This window comes from Nesoenas mayeri, assembly GCF_963082525.1.
Source record: "Nesoenas mayeri genome assembly, chromosome: 1".
NCBI classification, from domain to species: domain Eukaryota; kingdom Metazoa; phylum Chordata; class Aves; order Columbiformes; family Columbidae; genus Nesoenas; species Nesoenas mayeri.
Window position 1 is genome coordinate 104,754,107 of NC_137541.1, and position 25,299 is coordinate 104,779,405.

At 39.3% G+C, this 25,299-nt stretch overlaps 1 protein-coding gene across 2 annotated transcripts in view; it reads left to right on the forward strand.

Annotated features, from left to right (window-relative positions):
* Positions 1-1,397: 1,397 nt before the first annotated feature.
* GLRA2 (glycine receptor alpha 2) overlaps positions 1,398-25,299 on the forward strand; it is a gene marked incomplete at both ends in the record, with an annotated part of 126,136 nt that continues 102,234 nt past the window's right edge. The window contains 3 exons of one of the 2 annotated variants that reach the window (XM_080344050.1): positions 1,398-1,465; positions 3,627-3,760; positions 22,885-22,952. In XM_080344050.1, the coding sequence (XP_080200176.1) occupies positions 1,398-1,465; positions 3,627-3,760; positions 22,885-22,952 (270 nt within the window). Of the gene's footprint in view, positions 1,466-3,626; positions 3,761-22,884; positions 22,953-23,048; positions 23,117-25,299 lie in introns of both variants that reach the window. The other variant, XM_080344049.1, reaches the window with a different exon arrangement.

Sequence of the window (25,299 nt, forward strand, 5' to 3'; positions counted from 1 at the left end):
TCCCTCTCCCCAGGAAGGAGGGGGAGGTCTGCCCGCCCCCCTCGCCTCGCCACAGACACCTGCGGGAAGGCGGCACCTCCCTTGAGAGGTACGACACCCAGCCCTCCTGGCCGCCAGCCCGGCGGGAGGCGGCGGTGGCCGGGAAAGTGTCCCGCGGCGGCCGCCGGGCGAGGGCGGCGGCAGCAGCCCCTGTCCCCGGCGGCGGGCGGGGGCTGCACCTCCGGCGGCGTGTGCGCACCCACCTCGCCACCCCCCCACCTCCCACAGCCACACGCGTGATGCTACAGACGGAGCCATCGCACACGCAAGACACCCCCTCACACTGCTCCCCTCCCCAGCCACTCCCCCACGCGCAAACACACCACGCAGATACACCACCCATCCCACGCACGTACCAGCACACACAGACACCCCCTCACGCGCAAACACCCCCCTACCCCTAAACACACCGCCCCCCGCTCAGAAATGCGCCACACCACACGCACAGGTACACCCCCCACCACGCCGCGCAGAAACACCCCCCGCCAAACATACACATCCCCACTCGCAGAAACACACCGCAAGCCTTCCACGCAGATACACGCTCCTGCATGCCCGCAAACACACCCCACGGAGACACTCACACCCACACCCACCCACACACAAGCCCCTCACAACCGCCCCCGCAGCCCGCGGACACTCCCCGGGCGCGCACACGCGGACACGGACGCGCGCACCCGCCAGGCGCATGCGCGCTGGAGAGCGCGGAGCTGTCCGAGCGCTGAATTTCTAGCGCGGTGCGCTCCCGCCGGCCTCATTCCTGCACAGGCGCTGGGGTTCCCCGCGGCCCCCGCCCGCTCCGGCCCTCCCTCCTCCATCCCTCCCTCTCTCCCTCCTTCCCTCCCTCCCCGGCAGCCCCGACACCTCTCTGCCCAAAGAGGGGACAAGCAGAACCGACCCAGTAGCCCCATCACCGTCCACAAATACTAATTTTCAAAGCGAAAGGGGAATAAAACATATTGGCAGCAGACTGCTCTCAGCGCTATTCCCTTTTGTATGATGCTCCTCGGGTAGTTGGGTTTCCTCTTCTTTTCCTTTTCTTCTTCTTTTTTTTTTTTTTTTTTTTTTTTTTTCTCCATCACCAAAAGCCTGGTGGGGGAACGACCAGGTCTGATGCTTTGTCTCTTTTGTGCTGGCTGCTGGAGATGAGCCTAGGCTTGACCTGACCATGATTCCAAGGACTGACACTTCTTTTTTACCCCCAGTTTGTAGAGATCCAGACCTTCTCTTCCTGATTGTCAAGAAAACTAAATTATTGCTGAATTTGGGAATCTAGGCAGCACCAGCTTACTTTTTCCCTGCATCTCTCTGGAATCATTTCTGGGATATTTTCCAAATCATCACAGAAAGCAGAAGGAATGAACCGGCAGATAGTGAAAATTTTGACAACCTTGTTTGCATTTTTCTTAGAGACAAACAACTTCAGGTAGGTGATATGACTCTATGTGATGATTTTTGTCAAAAGGTTGTGGAAATCATAACTATAAGGGTGCTACATCACATTAACCTAGTTTGTTTGCTATATTTGAGAGTATTTAATGTTCATTCTATATAGGCTATCCCTTTTACACTCAGAGACTCGTTGCTTGGTAACAAACACACACACACACAAAATCTCAAATTTGGGTGATTTATTTTCCATTTCTCTAATTCAAATACATGGTTTTTCACTGAGTATCAATATAGCTAAAAAGATTTTCTTCAGTTTTACTTCCAAAACACAAATTCTCTGCTCCTACCAGAGGTTGTTTCGGAAGTTGCCTTGGTTCCCTCCTCTTCCAGCTATGGAAATGATTGAATCAGTTTTCTCAAGGTTGTAGTTATTTTTGACTAGAGAACCAGTCCTCTGATTTTGGGAAAACCCCGGATGAGACTGGTATTGTGCTCACTTAAAGTACCAGTACGTATGATTGTTGTGGTTTGGTTGTTTTTTTTTTTTTAGCTTTTTCTGATCTTTTGCTTCAACTATTTACTTTTGTGATACAAAGCAAACAGGTCAGTCTTATCAACCAAAGCATCATTTTAATCACATTCATAATTATACTGTACGCTACTGTGTACCTACGTGTACACATATAAAGTGTTTTTACATGAGCAATGAGGTGTATATACAGTGTCAGAGTGAAATAGTGTTCATATTCATGAGTCTGTGATCACAACACAACTCATAGTTAGTGGGCTCTAAATGAAAACAGAAGTAATTTGTACGGAAACATCCCAAATAAGCCCAGTGAATTAATTTTCCAGTTTTTCTTTTTATCTTTACTGAGTGGTTTTAGTATTTAAGTGGGGAATGTAACATATTAGGTATTAAAAATTAAAGATATTTTGTAATGGTACCGTGTCATTCACAAAAGCAAAGAGAAGCAACCACCTTCTGTAACTGTAACCTGAAAAAACGTGGGAAATCATACAATGAGAATTTACTATCACCTTGCCTTTTAACAATTCTAGTGCTCTTGTAAAGGGATAAAGGATTTGATATTTGCTTCACATTTCAGATGCTCACATGTGTATCTGATTTGTTTATACTTGTATAAAACCTCCATGAAACACTCCTGAAACTGAGTGGTTCCCTTTGGGCAAATATTTATCAGAGAGTGGTTAAGAAGACACAGTCACAGAATTACTCAATTACTCGTATAGCTCAAAGATCATGTTGAAACAGATACCATAAAATTGGTTGTTGAAGAATCAAGATAATGCTTTATGATGAAATCTGTGCCCCTAAACACAAAATATGACCATTTCATTGTAGTTTCTTTTTCCTTAGGGAACAACCATGGAGAACTCCTAAATTCTCTTTCTCTGCAATATTTAATGTGCTTGAAATATGTAATATGCTATGTGCAAAGCATTTCATATGTATGATATGGTACCAGAAGTTTGCTCTTAAATCCTGAAAACAGAGTTGTGTTCCAAGAGCTTACATATAAATACCAGCTGGTGGTAATATTAATTAATTTTATTACTCAATGTCCATTGGTAAAAAAATCCGAACATCAGATGTGACTGACTCTGGAACACTGTTGTCATGCTGGGGAAGAATCCAGAAATTCATTATTGTGATTTAAATCTTTTTTCAGTAGCATCTGTAAAAAACATTTTTTTCATCTCTATCCTTCCTGACATTAACAAAACCAATATTTTCCCACTTTGCTTGGTGAGTATTGCCAGCTGTTGTTTGGAAGTTTAGGACCACCTTAAATTAGTGTTAACATGTAGTTTTAATGGCATACATGTAGTTAAAGCAGTGAAATGAAGTAAAGTATCAAAGTCCCTATGAGATTGCTCTACACGTTAAGATAAAGAGTAAATTGAATCTTCTAAAGCCTTAAAGCTGCAATGAAATTTTTTTTTTTAAAGCTGAGGATTTTTCTAAATAACTAATTGTGGCCTTGTACACTACCCTAAGTTAATTTTTATTTATGGAATAAAGTTTTCAGTTGAAAAATAGACTATATTGCTCTATAAAAATATTATTACATTCACTGAATTGAGACAATTTATTTAGTGCTATAATTTCTCCATGACTTGAATATGACACAAGCGAAATATTAGCTAATGGTGGCTAATAATTTGTTTAGGACGACTTTCTGTAAAGAACATGATTCAAGATCTGGAAAATCCCCCTCACAGACCCTGTCTCCTTCAGATTTTTTGGACAAATTGATGGGAAGGACGTCGGGGTATGATGCTAGAATCAGACCAAATTTTAAAGGTAAGTTTTTAAAGTCTTCTGGTTCACTATTCAATTATATTTGGGGCAAATTATAGATTTCAGGGGTTTACCTCTGGGTTCTGATTCTCTTTTCAATAACTTAGTTTTCCAGTGTGACAGTGTCACAGAGATAACTTGATCCGTGGGGTCTAGAAGAGTAGTGTAGGTAATAAGGGTCCAAAGCTTGAGAACCTTATTTTCACATGACAATATTATTTAGCTGTCAGAGGCTGCTTGTGAAGACCTTATTAGTTCAATGTAGTAAACAGGATTCCAGGTTCCACACTAAAAGCTATTGAGAAGTCTTGTTCCTGAAATTTTCAAGCTCTGAAGACAATGTCTTTAACAGTTGCATACTGAACCGTTGTCTTCTTTATAGTAGTGTCTGAAGAAAAGGTCTGTGTTCTGTTCAACTTGAAGTAAAACCTTCTTCCCCAAAGTAGGGATATAGTAGTAAAGGTATGCACACGGCAAATTTTAGCCGGTGAATGCTGACTGAATGATAAGAACCAGTTTCTAGGGATACCTAGAAAATATAAAATCCATATTCTGTTTATCACCTGCATGACCCATCTCCTCCCCCCTTTTCTTCCAAAATTTGGACTGAGTTGAGGAGTCACCACCGCCATTCCAACACGAAGAAGGCTGTGGACTGGAGAATTCTTTCGCAAGCATTACTATTCACAAGTTTCCCTGCTGTACTCCTGTAAATCCCTGTGGCAGTGAGCAGAGAATGTCTTATGGCTTTGAATAAAGGGACTTGGCAGAGAAGTTTTGGTTGCAAATATTTAACACTTCCAAAGAGCACTGCAAGTCCACCAAAACTGACTCTTCTGTGCCAATTTAAAGATCAGAATGTGGTTTTACTTTGAAAATTGATAGCAAATCTGATGCCAATGTACATTTACACTCATCTCTTGGCTTTGGTCACTGAAATGCATGTTTTCTTGTATTGAACCTTGTTAGCAGTGCAGTGAAAGTTGATAACGACTGGAAAAACAATAATTTCCTTGCCAGTGAATGATCTGCTAGGAAAGAAGAAGTTTGCATGCCAATGAGAAAAGTGTTTAAATTTAGATCAAAGATCAGTTTCTTCTCTCTGTTCCACATGTGCGAATTACAAGATTCGGAACAAAGTGTCTTTTTTGACTGCTTCTAATGCCTGAGTGAGGAAGAACCTAGTACGGCTTTCAGATTCAAGGCTTGAAAACTGACAAGTTAAAAAAACTCAAGTCAGGGAAGTCTTAAGTTTTAATTTCAGAACAGTTTTCAAAGTGCTTATTGAGTTCCTGAACTGGAGTCCACATTAGCTTGTAGTAAGTAATGTTGTATTAAGTTCTCACATTTATTTTGTGTATTTGCATGAGTATAAGAGAATTTTTAGAGAATATAAATTAAAGCAGACCTTAATAAACTGAGTAAGGTAGCAACCATTAAGAACTTATTCCTGCCCTTTATATGGTTCAGGCATTAAAAGAAGACTTCTGCTTCATCTCTTGCAGTTTAGATAAAACCAGGAATAGCAGCAGTCCCTGTACACAGGACAACTTAAAGACAGCTCTTTATTGTTCCCCAGTATGTGTCTAAAAACATTTAATGAAAAACACAGGAGGAGACATATTCACAGCTTTGCTGCCCTGATGTTCAGGCAGGTAGAGCAGGTGTGGAGTGCACCACGTAGTATGGTCTGTGGTGAGCTGTTTAACAGACGCTGCTCCTGTCCAAGTCCCGTGGTTTGCTTGATTCCCAAGGTGAAGCTGCTGCCTGATGACACCTATGACCCCTTAATGGCAAAGAATCTGCCATTTCTTAATTTTTATTTTTGTTTTATTAAGTCACTTTCCAGGGCAGGATGGTACTTTGCAGCAGTTTGAATGGACAAATAGATCTTCAGAGTTTTTTTCATAACTTCATATCTCCAAGCTCTCCTGGAGTTCTCAGTCTTCTGGTGAGGGATCTGAAAGGCTTTCTTGTTCTTTGCTATGTTCATTTGAAGAGTGTTTTGTATCTCAGAATTCAGAACTAGAGAGTGAAGTCATGCAGTTTTGAACTTTACATCACCTGTCAAAACCTTGCCAGCTGATAACCATTTTTGTTTGTCAGCATGATGCACACTGAGGTCTTGTTCATTTAAAAAAAAATAATTGAAAATTCTTATTGTTTTCTATTGCATATTTCTTTTCCTGTTAAGAATAAGAAGTACAGCTACAAAGAGGTCAAAATAAATTTATCTTCCATTGAGTCAAGTTATATAAAAATATTTTTATACTGAGTCTATTGTGACTATAGTACAAATTGTTTCAGTTTCTAACATTCATTAGTCTATTTGAGATCTATTTGGGCTGTTGTACAACACTGATATTTTAAATCATATAAATAGATGGATGTCTGAAATGTGGAATGATTACCCAATTTGTAACACTTTATATATTTTGATGCAAGAACTTTTAAGCACAAAAGAGGTCTGCAGGAACAGTAGTTTAAATTAGGGACCTGCTGCCTGGCTTTGCATGTAATCTGGGGTTAATATTCATTTCCTCTGATTCACAAAACATGTCATGGATCAAGATAGTTGTGCCATTACTCATACAGTTGTCTAGCTTTTCTGCTTTAGACCAGTTAGATTGTTTTCTCTGAGTCCACTGTAGGCATTCTAAAGTGTCAGAAAAGTCTGATTTCATGGAAAGGCAACTGAGTAGAACCCATTTATCTTATACTACTGATTACGCCATAATTATATATACTTTTATGACTAGTCTGAATTACTGGAAAACAGCAGCTCTTTGATTAATTTGTGGAATAAAGGCTACGCATTCTAAAGAGAGAGGAAATTCTGCTTACTGGAACAAGGTGTTTTATGCAGATAAAACGTTTCATCATTAGTTACTGCTTCTCCCTAACTTGTTTTTGTGAATTAGAAAATTCAGGAAGATAGTGGGAGAGCAGCAGGTGAATATTAAAAACTTTAGACATCAACAACAGTTTTGGGGTTTTGTTTTGTTTTTGTTTTGGTTTTGTTTTGAGATCCTTTCTTTTTTTTATATTTCTGTCTTACACAAACATTTGAAATCATCTGAAAGCAGAGGAGCAGATTTCTGGCTCTTCTTGACACACCAAGTGATAGAATACAAAATGACGAAGCACTGAGAGGGACTGTCCCTCTGATGAACAGCCAGAGAGAAGTGGCAGAGCGACAGCTCTCAGAATTGCCCTCCTTTAATCACCGTCTGTCAGATACTTAATGCATACTTTTTTCATCTTACACTTATCTTCTATTGAATTTGAATTGGCTAATAATTTGTGTAAGGACATAGAGTAGAATACTTTTAAATGTAAATGTGAAGACTGCAATCTAATACTAATTGAAGTCCCTGATAGTCTCTGTGTTGACAGCAAACATACACTCGTGGTCCTATGAGTTGATTTGCTGTTTCTTCTTCAATTGTAAAATCAGTCGAGCATGGTTTCTGTAAAATAATAAAAAATGAAACCTGCATGATGTACATTTTACCTGATTAATATTAATATTATATTTTTATAGTAAAAAACAACAACAAATCAGAGTGATGTACTTTCTCCCCTGCTTCTTTGTGTTCATTGAGAAAACCAGAAATAACAGAATAGGGCACCTGTATTATAAAACTAGCCAAGAATGTGCTTTCTCACTGGTAGAAACCAGGGATGGTAAAGTGGTAACTTAGATTAGTACATATTCATCTCGGGCTCCCTCAAGAGTACCCTGTGCAATGCCATGATACAAAGGATCAACATACAATCTAATCACAGCATGAGACGTGGTGCTAATGGAAAGTCAACTTGAATTTAAAATTTTCTAGCAGGTGCTGACCTTCAGAGGCTACTAAATTATTTCCACTTTTTCACACCATCTTCTAAAACTACTTCAAATCTAAACACAAGCTAGATTATATCAGATAGAGAAAACTATTGATTTATAGGCACTACTGTGTCTTTTATGCCAAATATTTTTTGGTATATTCTGGCCGTCATGCACTGAGTGGGGAGAAGGGGAGTTTGTCGCCAAGAACTCCAGAATTGTGTTATCTTCTGGTGTGGAAAACATTTACAATGAGGGTGATAGTGATTTTATTTCATATTGAGTTTAATTCTGTGGTTTAAATACATTCTTATCCGTTAAGTCCTTATTTGCTAAAGGATATTCTGATTTTTATGGAGTTACATAGAGCCGTACAGCAACGGTGCCCATTAACGTTACTCTCATCACTGGATGGTGCAATGAAGTGTGAATTAGCTTGCTCAAATGCTGCTGCTTCTAGACTCAGAGAAGTCTTGTTAGAGGGATGCAGTTTGGGGATATAGTGGCTGTAGATGTAAAAGACAGTTGTAAAGCAGTATGTCGCCATTTTCATGCTGAGTCAGTGGGTTTATATCCGAATAATAAACACATGGGTTACGTAATTTACTGAAAATTAGCTTGACAACTGTTACAGGAAATGGCTTATGTACTTTAATACTTTAGCTCCTTGGCAGCAAAGGTCAGTTTTTCCCATATGTTCAGGTCCATTGCCTACTTACTTGGCCCCTGAATTGACCAGTAATGAAATGCTTAAAAAAGCTTGAATGGAAACCACTGAATGATATTCAAGGATGAAATTAATGGCACCAGGCTTAAGAAACAAAAGCAGCTTGCACATATGTGCTAAGTAGAGGCACCGTCTGTGGAAGTAAACCTTAATCTAGACATGACACTTCACAGCAAATAGCAGTTGGAAAAACAACCTATAAATACATATAAAAGTTGGAAAATATACGTAAGCTAGGCTGAAGAGCTGCAGAGGTTTCTTCTCCAGTGACTAACAACCAAAGCTGGACTACAGTTCTTAACAGCTACTGGCCATGAGTTGTTTTCCACACAGTTTGATCCTCAAAGGGCTGCGTCCCACAGAGACTCAAATTCCATCCAGATATGACAGCTATTGGTGCATTCCCATTGGAGGGCACAGGCTGAAGAATCATTGTAGGAGAAAGGAGGTTTTTGGATGTGGTCAGGTCATTGTACTCCCTAAGTATAGGCTGCTTGAGATGTGCAAGCATCCATTGTCATGGAGGTATGCTTCTGATTTATTTTCTACCTTGAAACACATCTACAACTTTATGCTGTTTTCAGACAAAGCTGTGTACATGCATCTCACTGCAGTTAGATGCTGCACGAGGATCCTTACCTACAGGATATCGAGTTCATTTGTTTTTGTTTTCCTTTTCTTCAACTACAAAAAGGTAGCTAAGGAAATGAAGTTCAGCCCTTGCCCTAGGTATGCACATTTTCATGCAGAAACATTTTCACTGCAATTATGCAAGGATCCTTTTAATTGTGTTTATTTTAAAATCACTGGTAAAGAGAGATACAGAACTTGTCCTTCTTCCCTTCTTTCTCTAATTTCAGGTTCTTTTCCAGAATATGAATAAGCTGGGAGAGTTTCATGGTTAGCTAGGTTATGTCTGGGCTTCTAGACAAATAGGTCCAGACAGCAAGCTCAAGCAGACCCCCTTATTATCTACGCTGCTTATCTGTTTGCTCGTTCCCTGGATCTTTTTCTGAGCTTCCTGCAGGCAGATCCCTCCAAAGCCAGTCAGAAGGGCTGCAAGCGTGCAGCAGTGTAAGTACAAGCCAACCGGTGCGACTTAGTATCCCAGCGGAGGATCCTAAGCTGTGAGTTGTTTTCCACACAGTTTGATCCTCAAAGGGCTGCGTCCCACAGAGACTCAAATTCCATCCAGACATGACAGGTATTGGTGCATTCCCACTGGAGGGCACAGGGCACATTCCCACTGGAGGTCCCTGCTCTTCTTTTTGATTTAAAAGGTTAGCCACAGTGATCCATATCATATTCATCTGTTGCCTTTATTCAGAACCAGTGATTTAATTAAGATATATCAATGGATTTGGCTGTTATGGAATATTCATCTGCTGCTGCATAAACTGCTAAGGGAATTTATGAAAAACAAATGTCAAAGCAGAGCTGAAGACCTTTGATGTCAAAACAGGAAACACTGTTGTTCTGATTGTGTTCTAATTTAATGGTATTGTTTTCACCACATCCAGTATCATGTTTAGATTTAATTTTTCTGTACAGTTGAAATCAATGCCTTAGAGTCACTCACATTAAGCATCTTGTATTTTGGCTGTTTTAGAAAATATTCAATTTGTATATAGAATGTATGAAAACATGTACACTTAATTTACTATAAATATACTCATTTATAAACTGCAAATCTGTTACATGCAGTGATATAGTAACTAGGATTATGTATACATCAAGCAGAAATGTGCAGTTTTATTAGACAGACTCGTTATATTTTTTTTTTCCCCTCTGGAAATATGAATATAAATCTCTGATTAAGTCATCAGAAAATGTATATTAGATGGTTCAGCTTCCAAATAGGCATTTCACAATGATTTATAGAAACGAATGATTCTAAGAGTCTGTAGAGAAGAACTCCCCCAAATGATGGAGACTGAGATGAATGGGATCTGATACAGCTTTAAGATTAAGGGTACACAGTGTCTGCCTTGAACAGCGACCCACCAATGTCATAAACACCAAGTCCATGGTCAAAAGCAAAAATGTGCAGAAATATAAAGGCTCTGATTCTGGAAAGCTTATGAGAGAGAAGTGTTGTTCACCAAGTGTTCAGTCACCTATGAGGGATAACTTAGAGCAGCCTATGGTCTTACCTGAACTGTGCCAACTACCAACAATCCTCATGTATTGCAAGGGCATGAAGGCACACTGATTGCTCCTTATGCCTCAGCTATGCTCCTTATATCAGGAGCTGGCAAGAATGGAATCATAAAGGCTTCATGAGCCCCTAAGAGAAAGAATATTTTAAACCAGGACTTGGAGCATAAGTCTACAAACAAACAATCCCCCCTGGAAATCTCCCATCCACCTGCTGTGTAAAGCTAAAGGGATTCCTCTCAGGGTGGATCTGTGACCACCTATAAAAATAAACCACAAACACAAAGTAGGGTCTATGGGTGACCTGCTTTCTTCTGCAATATACAGAAGATATTTGGTCCGGTTTCCCCTCAGCTTAAAGGGTTCAGTGTCTGAGCCAAAGGACTGTAAATGATTCTGAGTGGCCCATTTTGCAGCAAAGAGCTCAGACTTCACTAAGCCAGGGAGAAAATACAAGGTGAACACCGCTTCTCAACCTTGCAATATAGTTGCTTGTCTGACGGCGGGGGGGGGAGAACCTTACCTTAGACCATTTTTATGAGATTCACAGAAGCAACTTGTAGCCATTACAGCTTACGGGCAGCTGGTATAACTGTTACACAAAACATTGTAAGAACAAGAACTGAGAGCAAGCACTTCTCTCACTCTTCTAGATAATTGTCCCAAATGTGCATGAGTGCACTTTCTCTTTCTCCAAATGTTGTATCCTAAGTGCTTTGCTGCACAACTTGCTAGGTTCAGTAGGCTATCCACACCTACCAAATATTTTTAAAACTGACCATAGCTGCCCTTTAGGATGAATCCCATCTCCTCTGTTTAGGAGACATTGAGAGATATCTCACCCTGTTTTCCAAGGAGCCCATAGCCTTGTAGCATAGGAGTTGAAAATTTACATACCTTCAATCTGAGGCAATCATAGAAGATCCCAGAAAAGACTTTTTTTTCCTGGAAACTCTCAATGTTTTGTTATTTGCTGCAAAACTGGCTGTGCTTTAGAAGGAAAGACTGAGATTCTTGACTGATTTTTCAAAATAAGTTTGCATGCGTTGACTTGGTGGAGAACGGTCTGAGGAGTGGATCCTGAATAAGGTACCTCCACCTTGATGAAAAGCAGGGTTTCAGGAGAACCCCAAAGAGTCCATTGCAAATGATTTAGAGTAATCATTTGATTAATCTCTGCAACATGCTCTACTCATGGACTGTCTAAGGGCCCTAGCATTTCTCCTCAAGGGCCTGGGTGTTTTGGACCAAAGCATCAGACATTGCGATTCCTTCTACCTGTCGTGGAGTTGAGATTTTTTGGCTATAGTAAACAGTGGGCTGTTCAAAGAAGCACAGTAGTGGTGCAATGCTCTTCTCCAAAAGCTAGTAACTCTTAACTGTGTGTTTCTGTGTGTCTAAAGCCCAAGACTACATGGAAGCAACTGGGCACATCTGTGAATAGCTGAGTTGTGGATACTTTCCCTTAAAAAATAGTAACTGATACTTGATACATGGCATGAACAAACTCATTCTTTTGCCATCCCAGAAATATGACTATGGGATATCTCTCTCACTTTTGTACTTGGGGAAATATAGCTTCCTTAAACAAGCATAGTTAGTCATGGAAAACATAGGATTAAAATTTATCAGATCGATACTCATTATGCTGGACTGACTCTAATGACTACATTCCCAATGTGTGCTGTCTTCATCTTAGGCTATAAAACTGTCTTACCAGGATTTTTATTTCTTTTTGTACTATTTACCACGTCTAATAAAGAATTAGTCCTAAATAATAAGTAAACAACAGTAACACTTTGGCCAGGTTTTACTATAAACTCACACTGCAATTTAAAGCAGTTGCTGAAGACATGCATGCAAATTACATGCATGAGGCCAAACTAGGAATGTATGTTAAAACTCCTGGTTTTTAGGTTTGTGGTTTTTTTTTTCTTTGTTTTGTTTGTTTGTTTTTTGTTTTTGTTTTATGTGTGTATGTGTGTTTTTCTCAGAAGTGAATGTAGCCTGTTACCTCTGCATAAATGCATGCACATACCTTCTGCCATGACAAACTAAAATGAAGATGTGGCCACTCCATACAAGAGTTTCAGACTGCAACAATTTTCTTTTCCAGACAGTGATATCTCATGACATTTGAGCAGTCTAAGATGTTAGAAGCCTTTGGTCAGTCTGGTAATAGGAACCATCGTAAAAATAAGCATCTGGAGAATTTTGCAGCTCTTTGGCTCTGTACTCCTGAGAATAATTTTGCACCTCTTGGGCTCCATGCCTCTGAGAATATTGGTTTTGTCACACTTCCAAGGTGTGTTTTGTGTGAGGTAAAGGACACACAATCTGTTAAAACCAGATTTTAACTGTTTTTTAATTTTTTTTTTTTTTTAATAAAATAAACTTTGATTATCGAAGTTATAAATTATTAGGGACAGATTCAATTCAGGCTAATAAGCTTCTCAGTGTGGATATAGTCTCATTTGGATGACTTTGTAGAAGACTCCTATTCAACATGACTATTGTTAATAGAAACCAGAAAAATACCTGGTGCCCTGACTCTGCAAAAGGCTTTATGTCAGCAGAGCTCTGAGCCTGTGTGAAAGCCATGTAATGCTTCTCATAGCGACGCAGTGAGCATCCCACATCAGAGCTGGTTTGGTATTGACAAAAAGCCAAGCCAGTCAGTTTATAAAATGCTTATTTTCTAGGCTGGTGAAGAATTCTCATTCTCTCTTCCATTCTTCCAGACATTTTATATAGAGGAAGAACTGATGACTGACAAAAATTCTGGTAAGAGACACCCAAAAAGTGCCTTAAGGATGTTTTGCAGTTAAAAGACAGATCCTTTTTGGTATTCAGGATGTGCGAGACCATATAGGAGGTTCCCAAAGGCAGGAGGGATATGTGAAGGGGAGGGATAGGACACTGAGCTAAACATGCAACAGATCAGCTGATAGCAGCATTGAAGCTGAGAGTCAAGAGGCAGGAATTAATTTCAAAGCAATATTCAGTGCAGATTATGTGGAAATGAGTTGAACTACAAGGAAGTAAAATATGGGAAAGGCATGAAAATAAAAGGAAAATGTGCTTTTTCTTAGTGATAGATGTCATAAGTATATGGGTCTGTGTGTCTTTGACCAGTTGCAGATTGCCACCCATACCAGGTCCTGACTGTTTCTGTTGTCATTTGTCCCTATACCTGAGCCATTCCGTTTGCTTAAATCCCATTGTTCATCTGTGTCCCATGTATCATTTGGTGTATAATTCTCTAGCAGCCATAAATCAATGTCTGCTCAGTAATGTTAGCCACCCAAACTGCTCTTATCCTTCAAGTCCTGCATACACCTTCCGATAGTGAAACAAAGGACACTATGGAGACATTAAAGGAAAAGTTGGCAAAATTGTGAAATAAAGCAAATGTCTGAACTCAGAGGAACAACAACAACAACAACAAAACCAAAAAGCAAAACCAAAAAACCCCCAACCAACCAACCAAAAAAAAAAAACCCACAAAAAAAAGCCCAAACCAAACCAAACCAAACCAAAAACAAACAAACAACAAAACCAAAAACAAACAAAAAAAGGAATTAAAAATAATTCAGAAGCCTCTGTGTGGTCACAGTGAGAACTATTGATCAAGCCCCATATTTGAGACTGTACTTATTGATGCTTATAACTGAGCTTCCATTAATTTCTGTAACACAAGATCAGAAACACAGAGAAGGAAAAAAGTAATAAATATTTAGAGAGAAAAGAACAAATTACCTTTTTAAAAAATTATTATTATTATTATTATTAAATGTTTTGAGGTGAATATGCTGAGCAGAATGAAGCAGTTAATTCTGACTGAAAATAGAAGCCTAGATGGGTTGACCTAATTTCAATATTATTATTAATACCTTTCTTTTTTCATTAAGTAGATGTTCCCTCCTGCCTTCTCTTCTCAGTGAACATTTTTTATCTTGTGGTTCCATGCAGTGTCTTAGATGACTTGGCTATACTGACTTTGTAAAAATTATTAAAAATAAGATTACCCAGGAGGAGTTTGACTGACCCTACACAGGAGTGCAGATCTCATGACTAGACCTGTAATATCATCTTTTGTTTAACCACATTCAGAAATGTCCCAGACATCTGCACACGTTATGCCAACCAACAGCAAAGGTCTCTGTCTTCATTAATGCAAAACAACCAAGCAGTTTCTCAGAATCAGGTGTGAAGAGCATCTGCTACCTGCTCCCAGTGATGCTGAGAGCCTCTATCTTCCCATTTGCTCACTTCAGTGAGCATTGTTTTGTGATAAGAAAAGAAGTAGGTGCCTGGATCTTTTCATGGAATAAGAAAAGCAAACACTTCAATTTCCCCAAATACTGCCCTGTGCTCTATTGCATTGGAAGAAGGAAGACTTTAGAAAGAGTTGCTTTGCAGTGAGGTGCTTATCATGATTTGCAATGGAAAGATTTCAAAGAAGAGTGGAGAGCTCAGAAAAAAAACATGTAGTTTGACGGACACATGAAGAATCAAAGCATTTATTTGAATATTTGCAAAGTTGACATGAGTACTAACTAACTTTACACTGTAGGGTTGTAGTTCCAATGGGAAGTTTCCAGATGTAAGATTTCTGATTCACTGTTTCTTAAATTTATTCCCACAGACTCATTTGCACATGGAAGGCTTTAGCTCTGGACTGACTACACTCACAAGTGTGACTGAGGTTTATGTAGAAATATCTGAGTTAGCTTTCAAGTAATTTGCTCAGAGGTGCTCTGTGTCACACAGAGATGATACAGAGCTCAGCACAAGGTATAACACCTGAGGTTAATGGCCTCCAGTGAATTCCAGCCTGCCATGACTACCTTGGTAGCAGCCCTCAAACTACCTACGTGAAAGCCAGCTCCAGTGCATTTGCACAATCCATTGTGACTGCTATTGCTATATATTCTTCGTAGACTAGCTCAGGTTAGCTGTGTAAATCAGGACGATGTCAACTGTTTTAAAGGGCTTTTCATTTCTGAGCTCCTGGTTTGTGGAGTGAAATAAAATAGTGCCTGAAAATTGTTCTTATGTCGTGTCTGTTAGATAACCTATGTGGAAATATCCCACTGCACCCCAGAGCTGACAGTAATATATGTTTCTGTTATCAACCTCAGCAGAAAAAGGCAGGGAAGAATGAACACATTATATGGACTATCTGGCAATGCCAAATGTGGAACTGAAGAGGTTTTGTAATGTGAGACTTACCTTCCAGAGCTGGGTCTGTGGACAAAGGTGAATGTGAAGCATTGTGAAGCTTCACATTCACTGAATGTGAAGCATGCCAATCAAAAAATTTTCACCAGTGCATTAAGCCACAAAAAAAGTGCATATTAGCAGGGATTCTGCTCCATGAAATGTTGATAGGATTTTACTGGCATGGCTCTTGCTACATTCAGTAACAGTCCAACAGCTGAAAAGTCACGTACCACTTCAGAAATTGATTACTCACTGTTTGACCTCACACTGTGTCAATGTATATATATATAGATGGCTTTAGCTGTACTTACTCCAGAGATATTTTCTTTCTGTGACTCATTCTGTAATCACCTGGATCTGACAGTCACTGGAGTATTTGTCTTTTGATTCCTCAGAGGTATTTTGCTGAAGAAGAGCTTTCAGTTTTGGAATGGGACGTGCCCTTTTTATATCCAGGTCGTTTCAGAAGGCTGGATTTTTTTCTCAGATGTTTTCTCAAGTTAACCAAGTGAAGGGAAACAGCTTAAATCTTGATGTACAATAAGAGTTGTCTTGATGCCATTTTGTTTATTTGTATTTCTGTGTGTGCCTACATGTGCATTTCTGGAAATACGCAGCTGGAACTGGGGAAAAAAAAACGTACTTTCCTCTATTTGTAATGCATTTCTGCCAATATCATTCAGTGTTGCCTCTATCTCTCACCTCTTCTGCTTTGGGTAGGTCGCGTTGTGTCTCCTCCAGTCTGTAAATATCATTGCCAGAAGTGATACTGCTCACGTACATTCCTCAGATACTTGGTAGTATTTGGGTTCACTGATACCAGTGGGAATGAGAGTCCTAAAAAGGATTTAGACATCTGAACATCTCTGTAGGTCTTGCTCTGGCTCTGTAAGTGTCTTTGTGGTTCTTAGCCTTATTCTGTTGATCATAAATTTATACTGATATTTACAGAATATGATTCTGAGTCTCAGATGCAACAGTAAGAACACAAAATAGTTGTCACATTCCTTCCAGGAGATATGGCATTCTCAGCAAGCTAAGTTATTTTATATGACAGACGAACTTTAAGAAGATGTTGGTTTTAGCTTGATGAAGCAGAACAATAATTTTGTTTTATTTCATTTTTCCAGCAAATTATATTAGTGTAAAGTACCATACAATTACTGCATTTCAAAGGTTCCTGAGATCTCTGCTCTTGCTGGTTTTCTTTTGGTGTTTGGAGGATTTTTTTGTTTATTTGTTCAGTGGATAGAATTGTCATAAATGAATGATAAAATTATAACAATTCCATCATATATTGGATTGTGGTGAATAATTCTAAAGAAGAAGGAATTATCTGTTTACTGGGCATGATTATACTTAGGGACTCAGGATGATTCACTCCATGGAAATCCCATAGGAAGACAATCTCACAAATGAAAGGCATCACTCCCCAACAAGAAATGTCACCTTCATTTGTAAGCCTTAGGGTAACTATGTTGTCCTGGAGTCATCAATTTTGCCTGCTGTGACTGTTGCTTTTCCCTTGCTGTTACCACTCTAATGAGATGATGATGTTTAAAATGAGGAAAACATTGGTTTTGCCCAAAGGCAGAATGAGAAGGAAAGAGAGGAGAAGGCTTACCTAGGTACTTACAATAAAGACTACCTGTGGTCTACCTCCTGCTTTCCTACCAGAACCTTAAGCAAACTTGTTAAATCATGTGGATTTTCTCATCAGGGGTTGGACTATGCATTATACAGATCCTTGAAAACAAGCGTGCACATCGCACTGCTTTGAAGTAGCGGCAGGATCCCCATGGCTCAGAGGAACTTTTCTGGTGCATCAAAACTGCCTTTCTGTGGCCAAATATCCATGGTACCTGTCCAAAGGACTGGCTGAACTGCCTTTGATAACACTTTTCTAGTCCTTACCTTGCCTGCCTCACTCTGAACCAGGAGGAATCGAGGATGATGAACAACATGCTCCTGCCTAATGACCATGGCCAGCTGACGTGTCCCAGCAGTAGTTCAGCCTTGCTGTCTGACTTACAGGAGTGTGCCTGCACAGACATAAAGAGATGCATTGGCAAGCTCTTGAGACTGTAATTCAGGTGCTTTTAGCAGTGCAGCTGCAAAAGCAGGCCCACTGTAGGGGTTATCTCTGTTTTAAGTCTTATGATGACAGTGCTGGATGTTGGAGGCTATTCAGTTTGCTTGAATGAGAAATGGTTGCTAGAAGCCCAGCTGCCTCCAGAACTGGCAATTAAAAAACATCTCCAGCAAGCTCTGTTACCCTCCTCTGCTGTCCTGGGATCTGTTACCAGTGCTCAGGTCAACATCTGGGTCTTTGTCCTGCTCTCACATTTTGATCCCCTCCCTTGTTTAAGCTCAGACACGAAATCCCCATTCTACAGATGAAGGGATGTTTAGTTCCTGGTGAGATCACTGCCTCTTCACTTTGCCCCTTGGTCCTGTTCCTGGATCTTTATTCTATCCCTACACTCAAGCAGGATGGATTTTAGTGTTTTCAAATAGTCTTGATGCTTATCCTGCCCTCTGCGGTAAGGGGAGAAGGGCATTTTAGTTCACCTTTCTCTGCTGTTTATGGGCTGAAAAAAACCATCCAAGATGGTGGGAAGAGAGTCCTTCCATTGACACATGGGCGAAAATCAGAAGGTAGACCAAAAATATTACATATAAAGACACAAGATTCTTCACAGATCTGTAAATATCTTGCCAATATTTTCACTGTCATTCCATGAGGTGGTTCTGCTTCATTATCTCTCATTTTTGCTTCCACATATCTCATCTTTGCCCTCAGTTTTCTATGCGTGCACTCTATTTTAGTTTGCCTTACAGTATCCCTGAATAAATACACATACCAAAGAAAATTGGCAAGTGCACAGGTATAATTTTAATCCTCTTGTATGATTATAGTATTCCCACTAAGGACATTTTAGCCATATGGCTGAAATTAACATGAAGGAAAAAGGGCTACCAGCTGCAGCCTGGAAACCATACACCAAAAAGGCAGAGTTGTGATGGATGTGAAAATACAGATATTATTAGTTGCAGCTAGAACACTCTCCAGGGCCAGAATACAAGTAAATTTTCTCAAGAAGCTGTCAAATGAAGGAACCTTTGGGGTGTTATCAATACTGCAGAATATTCAGCAAACGCTGCAGTCAGCAGATGGATGGGGCTCAGTGTACAGCTTTTAACACTCTCTACTCAACCTGGGGACTTCTCCACATGTTGGGATGGATTCATCCCCCTTGCAGCTGACAGGGAATGGATTCACTCCATAACCAGACAGCAGCAAGGTCACAGTCACATTTGATACAGGAACTATGAGGCAATTGTGCCACAGCAAATTCAGGGGAATATCCAGTATATTCAAGTTTCTTGTGGGTAAGGTGAGCAGATGAATGCTGAGGATGTTTTATAAGTGCTAAAAGCCATGAAATCATAGGAGGTGTATGACATATTATAATGTCAGGGCTTTTCAAGAAGGCAGTGTATTGGAGAGTTCCATTGATGGGCAGCAGCAGCAGACCCTCTGGGGAAGCACGTGGAGGGGGGCTGCAGGGAACAGAAGCAGTATCTCAGCTGTTTTTCAGAATACCAGGTGTCTGATTTCTGGTGGATCTGGGCATTAGCTACCCGGTTTTTGGTTTAGGGTTTTTTTTCCTGAGTCCTTTCAAGAAACAGACATTCTCCTTCTCACTCAAAAACTGCTTTGGTTATCTTGGGTGCACCTGAAAGATATCTGGACTGTTATTATACCTTGTTGCACTGGAAGTGACAAAAGAAAAATGAAGAGGAAAAAAGAATTTCATTATAAAGTATATTTTGCTTAATTTCTTAGAAGTAATATCAGCTCTTTTTAGACTTTAGGCAGTAAATTCAGATTAATTTTTTCCATTGCTTTTGAACAGTTTTAAACTATGTTCTCAAACCTTGGCTATACTTCATATAAGTTTACTGCTTTCATTTTAAATTAACTATTTGATTAGAAAAATCATATAGGGTGGTGCATGTGAAATGTTTCATTGGAAAAAGTGATGTTGTATGCCTTCTTTAAAGTGCACCTTTCCTTAAGATGTACAATACATATATGCCCCCTCCACACTGGAATAATATCAGCTGTAGAAAAATGTCCATAAAAAAAAGAATAAAATAATGGCAAATCTCAGTGGTCAGTTAGTTATCTTTTTCTTATCTACTTCATTTGGCTTGTGTGTCCTATGCATATTTAGAAACCCCATCACTAGCAAATTGACTTTAAGAGAAAGCTGGACTTTTAGCATGATCAAATGCTGCTTTCTATGATCCTCTGGTAAGATCTTCTGTTCTCATTTGATTGAAAATCTTGCATTACACTTCTGATATTTATAAAAAAATGTAAATTATCAAAAAAAATTGAGTGCTTATATCTCACCAACAAAACTCTTTCCAGAAAACTCTGAGGATGAAGAGAATGTGACTGGTTTTGCTGGCAGTATTTAGGTTTAATGAGTTCTTATACTATTCCACTTCTCTCAGCAGAAGTCAAGTAAAAGATATTATACAACTGAGTAGAGAAATGGAGGAACATATCTGCTTTGTTACAAGATACAGTGCTCTAGCATGTACACACTTAGTGTACATCTAAATGGCAGTCTGTGGTGCAGTAGTGTAGCTCCTGTCATAGGTAACCATGTTTATTCCGTTCTGGTGACACTCAGGGACTGAAAGCTGTGGTGCTCACATATGGTGACTTTTGCAAGGCAATGCCATGAGATTAAAGAGAAATTGACAAAGAGCATGTAAAATGCCAAGTCACTCAGTGACTCCTTCACCTCTGTCTTTGCTGATGAGACTGGTTTTCAGGAATCCCATGTCCCTGAGACCTGTGGGAAAGTCCAGATCAAGGAAAACTCAGTGGAGAAGAATCAGGCTATAGAGCATTTAGGCAAAGCGGGTGCAAACAAGCTCATGGGACCACAAAGGAAGTACCCAGAAGTTTTGAGGGAGCTGGCTGATGGCATTGTAAGGCAAATCTTAATTATCTTTGAAAGGCCATGTCAACTGCAGGAGGTTCCTCATCACAGGAAAAAAAAAAAAAAAAGTTGCTCCTATTTTCAAGAAGGACAAGGAGGAGGATTGAGGAACTACAGGCTGGTCAGCCTTACCTCGAAGCCTAGAGTAAACATTCTTTGAAGCCATTTCCAGATATGTAGGACAGGAAGATGAGTGTAGTCAGCATGGATTTATGAAGGGGAAATAATTCCTGATCAGGATAATAGCCTTCTATAATGACTTGTCTGGCTTCATGGATGAGAGGAGGGCAGCGGATATTGTTCATCTCAGTTTTAGCAAGGCTTTTGGCACTGTCTCTCACAACATTCTCATAGACAAACTATTGGAACAGGCTAGTTAAATAGACAGCGAGGTACATGGAAAACTGGCCGAGTTGCCATGCTCAAAGGGTTTTGACCAGCAGCACAAATTCTACCTGAAGGCCAGTCACTACTCGTGTACTGCAGTGGTTTATACTGGGCCTGTACTGTTTTAACATCTTCATTTATTACCTGGATGATGGGACTGAGTCCACCCTCAACAAGTTTGTGGAAGATACAAGACTGAGAGAAATAATGTCCCAGTGGGTTGTGCTGCCATACAGAGGGACCTGCATAGACTTCAGAAATGGGTCAACAGGAGCCTCTTGTTGTTCAGCAAGGGGAAATGCAGTCCTGAAACTGGAGAGGAACAATCTGGGAGATGACCAGCTGGAATACAGCTTTACAGAAAAGGCCAAGTAGAACATGACCCAGCAGTGTGCCCTCACAGCAAAGAAGATCAACAGCCTTCTGGGTTGTATTAGGCAGAGCATTGCTCAGTCCTGGTGAAACACATTTGGAATGCTGGGTCCAGCTCTGGATTCCGCAGTACAAAAGAGACATAGACTTAAAGGTATGGGCCCAGCAAGGGTCACAGAGGTGATTAAAGGACTAGAAGATCTGTCATGTAAAAAGAGGCTGAGAGTGATGAGGCCACTCAGACTGGAGAAGAGAAGGTTTGTGGGGCTCTTATTCATGCATACACATAACTGATGGGAGGTAAGTAAAGAAGATGTAGCGAGAGTCTTCTCAGTGGTGGCCAGTTACAGGACAAAGGCAGTGAGCACAAACTGAAACACAAGACACTCCACTTAAATACAGGAAAAACCTTTTACTGTGAGGGTGATTGAGCACCAGCACAGGTTGCCTAGAGAAGCTATGGAGTGTCCATCCTTGGAGATATTCAAAACCTGATGGCGTGTGGCCCTGAACACCCTGCTCTGGGACTAGATGGACTAGGGGGACTGGGCTATCTCCAGAGATTTCTTCCAGCTTTAATGATTCAATGATTCTGTTTGTTTATATATAGAGAAATAGGTTGGTCAAACTGCCCAGCTAACCGAAGTATCATCAAGTAAAAAGCTCTAAAAAGTGATACTATGGAGGGAGAATAGAAGATTATTTGTCTTGTTCTAGCTTGGTGTTGAAAGTGAAAACATTCTTACAATGTAAAAATGAAGTGTTTTTTAAAAAATAATTGTTATAAAAACTGAGTTAAATAACACACTTCATTGGAATTTAACAGCCTCACAAAATATGACGGTTGTGTTTTTTCTTCCCAAACCAACATATTTGTTACTTTCAAGGTGGGTGATCTAGCACTCAGGAAGCTGATAGTATACTGGATTTCACTGGGAACATTATCTTTCAATTAAAAAAATTGGAGTGGAGTCAATGTTAAAAGCATGGGGATTTCAGTGGCAAGCCTTTGCATACAGAGTGGAATAAGTGTAGGGAGGTAATATTTTAATTTTAAGTCTGAGAAGGAAGGGAGAGACGAGTGGTTGCAATGCTAAAGCACATACTGCACTGGTACTGTGGATAAAGAAAAAGTTCTCATGCTCTCACTCAACTCTTCTCATAAATCCTTAAATGGAAGGGTGTTGATTTGTGTATTTATATAACAACTTCCCGTGAAACTAGATTAATTAGATTAGTGTTGATTTTTTTTCTTTTGTTTGATATTTACATGATCTGATTGGGAAAACTCACTTTCTACTTGTTTTCAGCCACATCTGTACCAGATTGTATGGAGGCTGAGGGATCTGTACTTTTGTTTCAATGTATATTGCAACATTTTTATTGCATTCCACAGGTCCTCCAGTAAACGTTACTTGCAATATTTTTATCAACAGTTTTGGATCAGTCACAGAAACCACAATGGTAAGTTCTATGATGCCACTGGCAAGAGAACAACAATACGTAATATATATCATGAACACAACCTGTCAATTTTTCTATTTATTGTTCAACTTGCAGGTCCTCCTGTAAATGTTACCTGCAACATATTTATCAACAGCTTTGGTTCAATAGCAGAAACTACAATGGTGAGTGGGACTGGTCATTGAAGCCATCTTGTGAAGGAGTGGGATATGATGTAGAATAGAGAAGCTCAGGATCTGGGGACATTTGCCAAGTTATTAAGCTACCAAAAACCTGACAGCAGAATTAAAAAAAAAATAATAATATAAGTATATAAAGATATAAATAAATTATTAAGCTCAACTATCAAGTCTAAATGTACATATGTAGTGACTGCACCACAGTCTGTAGTGACTGTGATGGCAGCAAATACAGGTGTGTGCGAAACAACTTTCTCAGGTTTTGTTAGCACTGATGAGGCAGAGGAACGGCTGGAGCTCAGCTATGGGATCCCTGCCAAGTACTCCATATTTTGAGTGGGTCTTACACCATATGCTGAATTATCTGCTGCTGCTGCAGACTATGCTGACAGAGCTACCAGAATGGTCTTTTTTAACATTTGCAGCCACATCAGTAACTGAAGTGAATGCATAACTTGAGTGAAATGACTAAAATATAAAACTTAGGTATTTTGAAGGTTAAATTGATACTAGGAAATTATGGGATCTCAGCTGACTGAAATGTGTATTTTGATTGAATTAAAGGAATTTTATCAGTCAAAAAAACAAGGCCAAAATTAAAATATTAGTTTTAATTGTAAGATATATATATATAAATCAATAGTTTATTTTTCCATTTCAAGATGAGATTTTTCTTTTAAAAATTGTCAAAATTTAGGATTATGAAGTCAAGCTAGAAAAAAAAAATGAAATTAACTTTTTTGTCCAACGTTTTTCTTTTTTTAGTTGAGAAGTACATTTTCTTCCTCCCCTCCAATAGTTGCTAAGAAAAATATTTTTTGAGTCTATTTAAAAAGATGCTGAGATTTTAAATCTTCTTTTTCAAACAATTAACAAAAAGGATAGGTTATTTATTTTAGCATAGGTACACCTGTCTGCTAGGGTTAGTCCAGAGAGAGATTTTTGATGATTTTCTTATAATAAGAATATAAACCCATAATAACTATCAGGTGCTCAAATATAAAAAGTGGATTAAACCCATTCTAGAAAGGGCCTAGTGACAAATTCCAGCTTGACTTTGAACTTTTCAAGTCACCACGGCCACAAAATAAACTAAAAATGGATGTTGTCAGCTTCACTGAAACTTTGCAAGAGTTATTCTCTTTGCCTCAGGACACTATGGACAGCTATAGACACTTCTAAAGCAATTACAATGCAGTTTCACAACTCTGCTTTCTGGGGATCCCTGCACAGCATCCAGGTCTTTCTGTATTTGCTGAAGCCAGAGGCAATAAAGGTGCTTAGCATCCTGTAGGACTGAGTTCTCAGTAAATAAAAACGTAATTGCTACCAACAAGAGGACTTAAGGTATACCAAAGAACTATATATTTTTTTAAATGGGATAGATACTGCCTTGCTTTATGAAAAGTAGATATTTAGCCCAACTTAATTATTTTATTTAATATTCAACTACCTCATTTACATTCAGTTTAATTTATGCCGTAATTTACAAAGTGCTGCTGAGGAATGTGGCAACTCAATCCTTCTGCTCCCAAATATATTTGTTTAAAAAACCCTCTGTTATTTAATGTTTTACAGAGAAAAGGGCAAGATATTGCTAGGCTAGGTTGCTTTCTTAAACAGTGTGGGAAAAACTCTTCTATAAATGACAAGCTATAAAGTATAGAGCTATAAAATAAACTGATAAGTTAGGAGAGTATGAGAGTATGTACCTGTAATATTTTAGAAACACCTTAAAAGAAAACTAAAATCAAGTTAAAAATGACAGGAAAAAAAACCACGTATATCGATGTAACATAATTATCAACAGGTTTCACTTTCAGTTTTTTGGAAAGCATGTGTTTTCCTCTGTTTAAAGGATTTCAGGAAGATAGCTATGAATGTAGCTTTTTTTTACCCAGCTACGTCTGTTAATCCTAGTGTGCAGAGGCATCAGCATAGCAATAAGTAGCAACAATCCTGCACGTCACTGGCTTTACAAGATGGCATTCAATGAAAATATTTGCACGACCTAATGCTGATTGCATTAATTAGACTCCTTCATTGCTTTGATTAAATCCCCTCATTGCATTTTACCTTCTATCAAATATGTTAATGTGCACCTTTCTAATGTTCATTAACACATTCTGCTGAAACCAGCCAAATATTCAAGTAGATGAAAACAAAGA